We start from the raw sequence: 12281 nt of genomic DNA, 5'->3' as shown, positions 1-12281 counted from the left end.
CACAGTGCCACTCAAGCAGTAAAGATCTGTCTCCAAAGATGCCCCAGTAGCTCCCCATGCCGCAGAGAAGCCCCCCATTCCCCCGCGAAAAGCAACAGCAGCCAGTTCCGTGCGTTCAGTGCCCATAGCAACCCCAGCCCAGATGTGCGTGCAACGCTTAATTGCATAACTTGTTTATCGTGCCATGCAATAAATAATTAGCAAGACTAATGCGCGCACATCTGGCTGCTGATGCTTCTTTGGGAGGAATGGGGGGCTTCTCTGCGGCACAGATCTTCTGCATGGGTGCCAGGGGGTCTCTAAAACAAACTGGATAATTAGCGTTTACAAAGAGGATGATGCGTATATTGGCCTGACAGCGCTTAATTCGCTTACAGATGACAGGGCACAGTTCACTTGATCTCTAGGATACAGCTGGGCAGGTATTTGGGATAGAGCTGGTGATCTCTCTGGTTCTGGTAGGATAGAATCCCCATTTAGCTGAGCAAGCAGATGGGGTAGGGCTGCCTATATATCTCTGGGTAACAGGGAAGCATTCCCATGCACGCCAGTGTCTGGAAATCGGACTCCGGGAATGAATCCATTGACACTGGCGACCGAAGGCAGCAGACACGGGAGAATGTGCAGCCTGCGGGGGGAGCCGAGGACGAACCAGTGCCACTACTTCATCTGCCGGCGCTACTGCTGCTGTGGAACCCACCAACATTGCCTTCCTCTGGCCTCATCCGCAGGGTGCCCCCCTGCAAGTCCGAGCCACAGTGTTCCTCTGGTGATGAGGGCAATGGGGCCAGCTCGCACTGTTTGGACTGCCAGGAGAACTTGTGCTAAAACTGCCTGCGGGCCCACCAGCGCGTCCAACCAAGAACCACCAACTCACATGCTGTCAGTAGAATATGGGAAATAGCCAGGGAGGAGAAATCCAGCACCGCACGATGGATCCTCACCCTGTCGCCTTTTCTGAAGAGGAGGGGAAGCAGAGTTATTTCTTAATAAAGGCTTTGCGATTTTAACGTTTAATTTGTCTTGGTGGGTTTTTTTTCTGATGTATACTAACGAATTTTTTTTTAAATTTTTTTTGATGTTGCTGGTCCTTTAACTTTAGCCTCCCCAAATAAAAAAAATCTCCCTCCACCTACGATTGTATCTTTTTTTAGCTGTTCAGTGCAGAGAACATCTGGACTTTCCAATACAAACCCATGACTAAGGGTTGAGCTGTCAAAAGTGGGACTGTCCCGCTGAAAATGTATTCCCTTCTCGTTTTAGATTGTAAGCTCCTATGATTATGACCCGCTTTACCTCCTGGAGTTTTGTTTGTATGTTGATCTATAATATAAAGTAAATATACATAAAGTAAATAAATGATGATGATGATATAGTGTTAAAGGGGGTTTTCACCTTTACGTTAACTTTTAGTATGTTATAGAATGGCTTTTTTGAAGCAACACTTCAATTGGTCTTCATTGTTTATTTTTTGTCATTTTTTAATTATTTGCCTTCTTCTTCTGACTTGTCCCAGCTTTCAGATGGAGGTCACTGACCCCATGTAAAAACAAATCCTCCTGTAAGGCTACACATGTATTGTTATTGCTACATTTTATTGCTCATTTTTCTATTCAGGCCTCTCCTATTCATAGTCCAGTCTCTCATTCAAATCAATGCATGGTTGCTAGGGTAATTTGGACCCTAGCAACCAGACTGCTGATCCTACAAATTGGAGGTGCTGAATAAAAAACTAAATAACTCAAAAACCACAAATAATAAAAAATGAAGACCAATTGCAAATTATCTCAGAATATCACTCTCTACATCATACTAAAAGTTAATTTAAAGGTGAACAACCCCTTTAACTTTATATTATCATCATCATTTATTTCCTTTATAGATCATACATACAAACAAATCTACAGGAGGACTGAAGAAGAAGAAATAGTAGTAGTGAGTACAGTGAGCGCTTCCAGACACGCTGGGCTGAGAGTCTCGCACAAAGACGTCACTATATCCCAGCGCGCCTGCGCAGTGCCCAGCCATATAGCGAGTTTGACAGAAGTTTTCGGGGTGGGGAAGTTTCCAGCAGGGAGGTTCCAAAGTGGTTCGGTCCGTGTGACGTTGGAAGTTCCCCGTGTAACAGGAAGTGGTTGGAGGGTTGGTACAATGTATTCACCTCTGGGAAATTACTGGAAGCCTATTGCTCAGTGGGATGATCTGCTGTAACCATGGGAGCGCTCCTGTTCAGCTGATTGACAGTCCTGTCACTACACACAAGGGTCGCTCTTTCTTACACTTTGGGATCGAGTCGGCGCAGAGTTTGCAGTTACTGAGGAACCCAGCGCTGTGAAGTCGCCTGTCCCTAACTAACTGGATGGCTGGGAGCGAGTGGGCTCGGCTGGAAGCTGTTGTCAGACATGGGCTGAGACAACTGAGAGAGCGCTACCTGCATAGCGTGAGAGACTGGAGAGAGCAGGGGGTCACCGACCCCACAGGAGCCAGTGACGAGGCCGGGGAGAGCAGCCCAGAGCTGGGGGACAGTCTCCTGTGTGACCTGCCGGTGAGTCACCTGCCCTGAATTTCATTCCTGCCCTAAATACATGTGTGTGTGTCTGTGTGTCGGTCTGTCTGTCTGTGTGTGTCTGTCTGTGTGTGTCGGTCTGTCTGTCTGTGTCTGTCTGTCTGTGTGTGTCTGTGTGCCTGTGTGTGTGTCTCTGTTTGTGTATATGGTTCTCCTTTAAGTTAACTGTTAGTATGTTATAGAATGGACAATTCTAAGCAACTTTTCAGTTGGTCTTCATTATTTATTTTTTTAAAGGATGGTTCACCTTTCAATTAACTTTTAGTATGTTATAGAATGGACAATTCTAACAACAGTCTAATTGGTCTTCAATTTTTTTTTTTTTTTTTAAGTTTTGAATTGTTTGCCTTCTTCTGACTCTTTCCAGCTTTCAAATGGGGGTCTTGTCTGATTGGCAGGAATGAACAGCAGGTGGCACTGTTGTTTCGAGTTCATTATATGAGCAGTGTTAAAACTGATAATATCTTGACAACCAGGGGAAAAAAAAGTTTCACGTAAATTGCAAAAGTGTTCAGTTGTTAAATATGGCAGTGACTGAAGACCTTGGGCTCCCAGTAGAGCCTAAAACTTCCACAATCCTCTGCGTAAGGACTGCCAGGGTGTGGATTTTATATTTGCAGCCAAAGTGCAAAGGGCTTCACATTGTTGTTATTACTGATAGAGAATCTCCCTGTTATGTGGCTTGTCAGCTGTATTGTCTGTGTGTCTGTCTGTACAGGTGGATATGCAGCTCTATATCATGACCTTTCTGACGCCACATGACCTGTGCTCCCTCGGAATGACGAATCACTATTGGGATCAGATGACCCGGGATCGACTGCTCTGGAGATATTTTCTGCTGCGAGATCTTCCGTCTTGGCCTTCCATTGAGTGGCACAGCCTGCCGGATATAAGTATCCTCAATTCATGTTTGTCTGAGTCTCCGGATGGAGCAACCCCCGACTATATGTCTGTGTAAGTCTTGCTGTTACGTTCTCTGGATGAACTCTGGCCTATTCATGAAGGCAATCTAAACTGTCAGGCACTCTTGCAATTTCCATTTATTCATTTTTAAATTAAAGGAACAGTAACACCAAAAAAATGAAAGTGTTTTAAAGTAAAGAAAAAATAACGTAGTGTTGCCCTGCACTGGTAAAACTGGTGTGTTTGCTTCAGAAACTAACAGATAAACTCTGTAGTATACAATGGGATTCTTCAGAATTTATCTGTTATCTACTGTGTATCCTGTGCTGGAATGGCTGCCCCAATGGCTACACAGCAGCTTGTTTATATAAACTATATTAGTACTTATCTGTTATCTACTGTGTATCCTGTGCTTGAATGGCTGCCCCCATGGCTACACAGCAGCTTGTTTATATAAACTACAGTAGTCTTTCTGAAGCAAACACACCAGTTTTTATCAGCAACAGTACATTATACTGTCATTCCTTTAAGACACTTTTATTTTTTGGTGTAACTGTTCCTTTAAAATTTTCTAAATTTTTTATACTACTATATATATATTGAATTTGAAACAATCCTGCCACCTTCTGGTTATTGTGTCCGACTAGCCGCGGCAGAGAATTAAAATTCGTGAGAGGAGGAAAGTCTTGTGATGTTGCACTGCTCAGAAAATTAAGTTAGTCAGCAGAGAAGAGGCGTGTGATGTTTCTCTGGTCAGCTGTAAGTTTGGTGAAAGGTCTTTCACTTGTAACGGGCTCTCACTGCAGTGACAATTCTGCCAATTCACGTAGAGAAGCCCTTTGTCCAATGCTCTTATAGGCTAATCAAAACATTTGCACTCTGGTCCCCTTCTTTGTTAGTAATGCTGAGTGCTCCAATGGCTCCTCCTTTTACATTAATTCTTTTTGTCCTTTTTTTTTTTTTAATGCTAATTACACTTTAAAGGAGAAGGAAAACTACCAAAGCAGTTTATTGCCAATAGATTAGCCACAATAGTGCATGCAATAACACTATATTTATTCTGCAGAATTCTTTACCATACCTGAGTAAACTTGTTGTGACATCACTTCCTGCCTGAGTCTCTCCCTGCTCACTCATAGCTCTAGGCTCAGATTAGAGCAGGGAGGGGAGGGGAGGGGGGGGGGAGAGGAGCAAACTGAGCATGCTCAAGCCCTAGCCCTGGAGGTTTAAGATGAAAACAGTAAGTCTGATACAGAAGCCCATGTGGACACAATAGAAGGAAAGAAATGTGGTGTTTCTTTTGACAGAGAACTCAGAGCAGCATTACTTTGAGGGTTTACTGGTGTATTTATATAGACTTTTCTGATCAAGCTTGCTTCATTTTAGCCTTTCCTTCTCCTTTAAAGGAGAAGGAAAGCTCGTCGGCGCTAACCCCCCTCCCCCCTCCCGTGTATTGCCCCTCCTCCCCCTGGCCTACCCCTCCCGCTGGGCAAATGCCCCTAACTTGTTACTTACCCTTCTGCGCAGGTCCAGTCCAGGGAGTTCACAGGCGACATCTTCTTCCACACGATCTTCTTCCTGCTTTGACCGGCGCATGCGCAGTAGGATCATTTCGCCGGTACGATCTACTGCGCATGCGCGTGACTTTTGGCGCATGCGCAGTAGATCCGTACCGGCGAAATGATCCTACTGCGCATGCGCCAAAACGCCGGTCAAAGGAGGAAGAAGATCGCGTGGAAGAAGATGTCGCCTGTGAACTCCCTGGACTGGACCTGCGCAGAAGGGTAAGTAACAAGTTAGGGGCATTTGCCCAGCGGGAGGGGTAGGCCAGGGGGGAGGAGGGAGGGGGGGCAATACACGGGAGGGGGGAGGGGGGTTAGCGCCGACGAGCTTTCCTTCTCCTTTAACATCTCGAATGTGTAACAGAAATGCACCCGGCTGTTGTGTTCTAAGGGTCGGCTGGATAAAACAGCAAAAGCCAAAGTTACTGATTCCAGAAGCATCTCCTGACCCTTTTCTGCATGGTTCAGTTTCACCTGTCACCCTGGTTATCTACCAATGAGCAATCTCTTGTCTTTTATGTGTATCCCCAGTTATGTGAAGAGCTGCCCAAAGAACAGAAAATCAACGAGAGCCAGACATCCTATTTATGGAGCAGTCACTAGTTTTCTTCAGTCATTAGTGATGCAGACAGAGCCTCGATTCGCCATGTTTGGGCAGGGTCTGGAGCAGCTGGACGACTCTTTGGTCACACGGATGATGACGTCTCCAGAGCTCAGGCCGGTAGTGAGCATCCTGCAGCGGCAGATAGACGGTAAGGGGGTTATGTACAAAAAGCACTCAATTTGCACAGGAGCAGTAACCCATAGCAACCAATCTGCAGTTAGCATTTACTGGTCTCCTGTTTAAAAGCAAACATCTTATTTGTTGCTATGGGTTACTACTCCTGGCAAATGTGTATTACATATTAGAGTTTGTGTTTTATGTCTTTCTATCAGCAGCGGGCATCTAAAACCCCTGGGATAAACCTTTTGTTTATTTTTTTTTATGTGATGCAATGTGCCGAATTCATGTTGTCGAACCCATTCCCAGGCATTTAGCTAGTTTGTGCTCCACCCAGGACAATTGAAACTTAGCCCCTTTACTTTTGTATATTATAGCCATAGAAATGTTCCTTAGTGACGGGGGGTTCATATTAAAGGAACAGTAACACCAAAAAATATAAATATATCAAAGTAATTATAATATCCTGTACTGTTGCCCTGCACTGGTAAAACTGGTGTATTTGCTTCAAAAACACTACTATATTTTATATAAATAAAGCTGCTGTGTAGCCACTGGGGCAGCTCTTCACATTGAAAAAGAGCTAAATGGCACAGGTTACATAGCAGATAGCATATAAGCTCTATAAAACACCATTGTGTATCACAGAGCTTATCTGTTATGTGCTGTATAATCTGTGGCCTTTCTCCTTTTTTCCAGCTTTTTCATGCAATTTGTTGCGCCTCAAAAAAATTTTTGTCTCCCATAGACTTCAAAGCATTTTGCCAAATTTTCGCTGTTTCGCAAAGCGAATCGCCCATCACTAAGTAGTCTTTCTGAAGCACACCGCTTTTATCAGTGCAGGGCGACAGTACATTACATTTGGATCGGTTTGGTTGTGGACACTTCAATCCACATAGCCCACAGATGTAACAACCTTGCATATACGTTGCTTGAACAAAATTTGTACTATTTAAATACATTACGTTTTAATTACTTTTAAACACTTACTTTTTTTTTGGTATTACTGTTCCTTTAACCTAACTGCCTGTTAGGTCCCTTGGGAGCCACGTTTCAAGGCATTTGTTTGACTTGTTTTAGAAATGGAATCTTGAAAAACTTGTCCACTTTCTAATGTATCTCTCTATTATAAAAGTTATTATTTGTTTGTAGGAATTGGCTCGGGAGTCACCTTTCAGCTTGACGATCAACATAAATTTAACATCTTAACCTTGTACTCCAGAACGCGGTAGGTGATTGAAACTATTCCCACTGTACTTGTATAAAGGCACCCAAGCAGTGGCGTAACTATAGAGGAAGCAGACCCACAGTTGTAGTGGGGCCCGGGGAACAGGGGATATGCTTCCTCTATAGTTAACAAGAAACCTCCCCTCTTACTTGCGGCAGGGAAGGGGGACACAAGTTGGCCACTTTTGCAATTGAAGTCCTGAAGCGCCTAAAAGACCCTAAGCCACCAAAACATCCGAAACTGAAGTCCTGAAGCAGCAAAAAGACCCAAAGTCAAGGAAACAGCCAAAATTGAAGTCCTGAAACGACGAAAAGACCCAAAGTCACGGAAACAGCCAAAATTGAAGTCCTGAAGCACCGAAAAGACTCAAAGTCACGAAAGGAGGCGAAGTTGAAGTCCTGAAGCGACGAGTTCAATTCCTCTGAACACCAATGTGTGTTTTTTTTATTTTTTCAATCCCCTGGCCACCAATGTATTATTTTAATACTCTATAGGCCCCTGCCACCAATGTTTTTTAAAAAATAATCTTTGGGGCCCTGGCGCCAATGTTGTTTATAACTTGTGTGTGTGAGGGGGGGGGTTACCCATTTTTAGCGCTGATGTCTGTGTGGTCTTTTAACTGATGTGGAGTGGGCGGGATCTGGGGTGGGGCTTGGGGGCCGGGGTGGGCTGCACTGATGTTCTTCTACTTAGTAAAACAATTAGAAACGTTTCTCAAATCTTTCCTAAGTAGAAGAACATCAGAGCAGCCTCTTCCTTTCTCCTGACAACTTCCTTGACTACTTGGTGGTCAGACTGGTGGGAAAATGACCAGCAGGTGGCGCTGTTGTAACAAGATTCATTCATGTTAACAGTACATGTATCTTTTAATATCTTGGAATTAGAAAAAAAAAAAAACAATAATTGTACATTGCAAAAATGCTTACAATAACACCCTCATTAGTTTTACATTCACTTATTTTTAAGGTTTACTTATCCTTTAAGCAGAGGCCACTTGGTTTGGCTGGTTTTGTTTTTCCTCCCTGCTGCATGTTAAAAGGGGGTTGTTCACAAAGAGACTGGAATATGAATAGGAGAGGCCTGAATAGAAAGATTAGTAATAAAAAGTAGCAATAACAATAAATTTGTAGCCTTACAGAGCATTTGCTTTTAGATGGGGTCAGTGACCCATATTTGAAAGTTGGAAAGAGTTAGAAGAAAAAGGCAAATAATTCAAAAACTATAAAACATATAATAAAATAATAATGAGGACCAACTGAAAAGTTGCTTGAATAAGACATTTGGTAGTATACTAACAGTTAATGTAGAGGTGAACCACTCCTTTAATACAATGAGGCTTGTTTGTTTTCCAGCAATGAACGAGACAGAGCCCGAGTGGATCCCAACGTTGTGGGGAACAAAATGTTTGTGCCAGAGGCCCCAGGAGACAACCAGCTGGCGACCCCAGATAATCTGATCCCACAGGTGAAAGAGGTGTGCCGAATAGTGGATGGATTCATCTACGTGGCCAATGCAGAATCACACAACAGTAAGCTCTTCTATCTGTTCTATATATATATATATATATATATATATATATATATATATATATATATATATATATATATATATATATATATATATATATATATATATATATATATATATATATATATATATATATAAAACATTTTTCATTGGGTTTAAAGTTAAGCCATTATAACTGAGATTGAAAGCAGTGTTTGTTTTCATTTTTTTCATTCTTGAAATAATAATAATAATAATGAAGCAGAAGTCCGTTCTGGTCCAGGGCTGTAAATCAACATTATCCCACAACTCACAGAACTAGTAGTGCCAGACAGACAGACAGACTGCTTTCAGTTTCAGTTATATCTACAAATCTCTTTCAGACCACTGAAAAATGTGTATATTGGAAAGTTGCTTAAAGGAGAAGGAAAAATAGATTAGCTGCAATAGTGCAGGCTACAATGCTATATTTATTCTGTAGAATGTTTTACCATACCTGAGTAAAAAGCTCTAGAAGCTCTCTGTTTGTTTAGGATATCAGCTGCCATATTAGCTTCCTGCCTGAGTCTCTCCCTGCTCACTTATAGCTCTGGGCTCAGATTACAGCAGAGAAAGGGGGGGGGGGAAGAGGAGCAAACTGAGCATGCTCAAGCCCTAGCCCAGGAGGTTTATGCTGAAAACAGGAAGTCTGATACAGAAGCCCATGAGTACACAATAAAAGGAAAGAAATGTGGTGTTTCTTTTGACAGAAGCAGCAGAGCAGCATTACTTTGAGGGTTTACTGGTGTATTTATATAGATATTTCTGATAAAGCTTACTTAATTTTAGCCTTTCCTTCTCTTTTAAAGGGGTGGTTCACCTTTCCGTTAACCTTTAGTATGTTATAGAATGGCTAATTTTAAGCAATTTTTCAATGCGCCTTTGTTTTTTCTTTTTTTGTCGTTTTTATATTTTTTGTCTTCCTCTTCTCTTTTCAGCTTTCAAATGGGGGTCACTGACCCCATCTGAAATCAAGTGCTCTGTAAGGCTACAAATTCATTGTTAGTGCTATTGTTATTACTCGTCGTTCTACTCAGTCCCTCTCCTATTTAAATTGTAGTCTCTTATTCAAATCAATGCATGGTTGCTAGGGTAATTTGAACCCTAGCAACAATATTGCTGAAACTGCAAACTGGAGAGCTGCTGAATGAAAAGCTAAATAACTCAAAAGCCACAAATAATAAAAAATGAAAAACAACTGCTAATTTTCTCAGAATATCTCTTTCTACATCATGCTAATGGTTAATTTGAAGGCGAACAACCCCTTTAAAATGATGTTGTCTTTCATTATGCAAAAACAGAGTTTTTTTTAAAAAAAAATAAACTGAGAATAATGTGTTTTGTTGCATTGTGTAGATCACAACCGTCCAGAGGAAATGGCACAGGTTCTGGCCATGACAGACCCTACATTTGGACCTCTGAAGAGACCACTGCTGGTATTATCTTGTATTGCCCAGCCTGGGAATAAGCGGATCCCATGTGTATATATGGCTCATGAACTGGGACTTAACAAGCTACAGCGGCCCTGGATGGTAAATATTGCACTTTTGTTTACATGCTTGAACTGTTAATAGATTGAAAAAACACCACTTGCTGTTCATTTCGGCTGACTCACTGCAGTCGGCTGAAAATTAACTTTTCAAAGGGACGTTTTGTGATGTTGTTCTACTTGGAACTATCCAGAGAAACATCAGATGACTCTTCTCTGCTCCCATAAGTCATTGTTGTAGCAGAACAACATCACAATATATATGTTTCTTTTCTCATTAAATTAATGTTCAGCCAACTGTAGTTGACTGAAAGGAACAGCAAGTGGTGCTGTTGTTTTTAAATGCATTTGTAGTTAAAATCTTGAAAGTTATAAAAATTCCTGTAAAGTACTTGGGGGGGGGGGTTATTTATCAAAGTCTGAATTAATCTCAATATTTTCTGCTACAAACTCTGATCAAATCTGCTCTGGTTTTTACACTTATTTATTATTACATTTTCCCTGAAATTTTGCTTTGCGGGAAAAAATCTGGTTTTCACGTTTTTTTCGTATTTTTTTATCCAAATTTCACAATTTTTTCGGAATTTTCACCCAAAAACTTCAGGGTATTGCACGAAACCAAATCACACATCAAAAAATCATTGGGACTTCTCCCATTGAATTATATGCAATGTCGACAGGTCTGAGATGCCGGATTTTCAGATTCGGACTATTCCATCCTCAGGATTTAATAAATTGCGAAAAAAAAATTAAAGTCAGATTTTATATTAAAAAAATCACAAATTTTTTCGTGATTTTTGCATTCTAAGTTTAGTAAATAACCCCCTTGGTGTTTGTATGAATTCTGACATGTTTTTATGCAGGTGCAAAACACTGAAGCATCAACACTTTCGGGGCTGTTAGACGGCATCGCCTGGATCCTGAATGAAGTTGGGAAAAAAATGTAGAGGAAATCACTGCAGCCGATCTGAATTCACGGAAATGCCCCGTTGCTGTATAAATACTTGTTTATGTACATATGATTGTTATTTTTTTATATTTGCTTTGCTCTAGGGATGCATCGAATCCAGGATTCAGTTCAGGATTTGGTCTTTTTCAGCAGGATTCGGATTAGGTGAATCCTTCTGCCCTGTCGAACCAAATCCTAATTTGCATATGCAAATTAGGGGCGAAGAGGGAAATCACGTGACTTTTTGTCACAAAACAAGGTAGTAAAAATAGTTTTTCCCTTCCCACTCCTAATATATGCAAATTCGGATTCGGTTCGGTATTCAGCCAAATCTTTCGAGAATGATTTGGTTGTTGGGTGCATCCCTACTTTGATCTATTGTTTACAATTCCATTGGATTTAATATCCTCACCTTTTTTATCAGTCAATTTAGATGGTGTTTCAACCTTGGGCAAAGAGGTAGCATAGAAGAAGGGGAGGGGTTTTATATGTATTGATTTAATAGTAATAATCTCCGTGTATGTGCCTTTAAATCCAGATTCCATTCCAAGGGTTATCCCATTGAATGTTATGTCATCACCTGCACTATATTAATATAATAGCACGATCCCTGCTGCTCATGGGATATCAGACTGCAAGTTTCAGCTGTAATGGACTACAGATCCCAGCATTCCCAGTGGCTGCAGGCCATGATGTAAAAGCAACTGACAAAAGTGAATGGCGATGGTTGGAAACACTCAGAAAACTTTCTTTACAACTGTTGTATTAATGTTTACATCTGATTGTTGGGTACATATTGCCTATATTTTAATAAACCTATAAAAGGACGTCTGTTTGGTTGTTTGATGGTTCCCTTTGGAGCATGAATTGATAATGAGTAGTGGACATGCAGGGATTCTAAAGCTGGAAGTTTAATTGTAGCTGCTGTTGGCTTCTACACATACAATTGGTCCCCCCATTTTGGGCTTCCCTTCTATTCCTCCATCCGTCAGTGAATACATTATGCATTTACACACCTATTCCTGTGCAAGGACACGTGCATCAGCCAATCGACTTGGAGGAAGGCTACTAGTCATATGAAGGTCACAAACAACTATGACCTGCCCCTAACCCACCCCTAGAGAACCTGCACCAATCCAAGCTCATGGGCCCTTACACTAGGGGCTGTTCTGGTCTTCCACATCATGTCACCAACAGTGTTATCAGACCATCAATTGCAATGTTTGGGTGAAAGAGAACAACATGGGGTAAGTTAGAAGGCAGTAGAAATAGAGGAGGGCATTTAGGCCAAATACTACTTAGTCATTGTGTAGGATCT

The 12281-nt window shown here is 41.6% G+C and overlaps 1 protein-coding gene across 1 annotated transcript; it reads left to right on the top strand.

The window, feature by feature from the left end:
• The first annotated feature begins 2165 nt into the window (after window positions 1–2165).
• On the top strand, window positions 2166–11790 carry fbxo4.L (F-box protein 4 L homeolog). Its single transcript, NM_001127741.1, is given in 7 exon segments — window positions 2166–2545; window positions 3285–3520; window positions 5563–5783; window positions 6905–6980; window positions 8333–8508; window positions 9882–10057; window positions 10878–11790. Coding segments are annotated over 7 exon segments (1155 nt in total). The 5' UTR covers window positions 2166–2359; the 3' UTR covers window positions 10962–11790.
• The last annotated feature ends 491 nt before the right edge of the window (window positions 11791–12281 follow it).

The sequence above is a fragment of the Xenopus laevis genome, chromosome 1L, assembly GCF_017654675.1.
Source record: "Xenopus laevis strain J_2021 chromosome 1L, Xenopus_laevis_v10.1, whole genome shotgun sequence".
Taxonomy (NCBI): domain Eukaryota; kingdom Metazoa; phylum Chordata; class Amphibia; order Anura; family Pipidae; genus Xenopus; species Xenopus laevis.
Note: the sequence above shows the minus strand (reverse complement) of the source record. Positions and strands in the feature narration are given on the sequence as shown.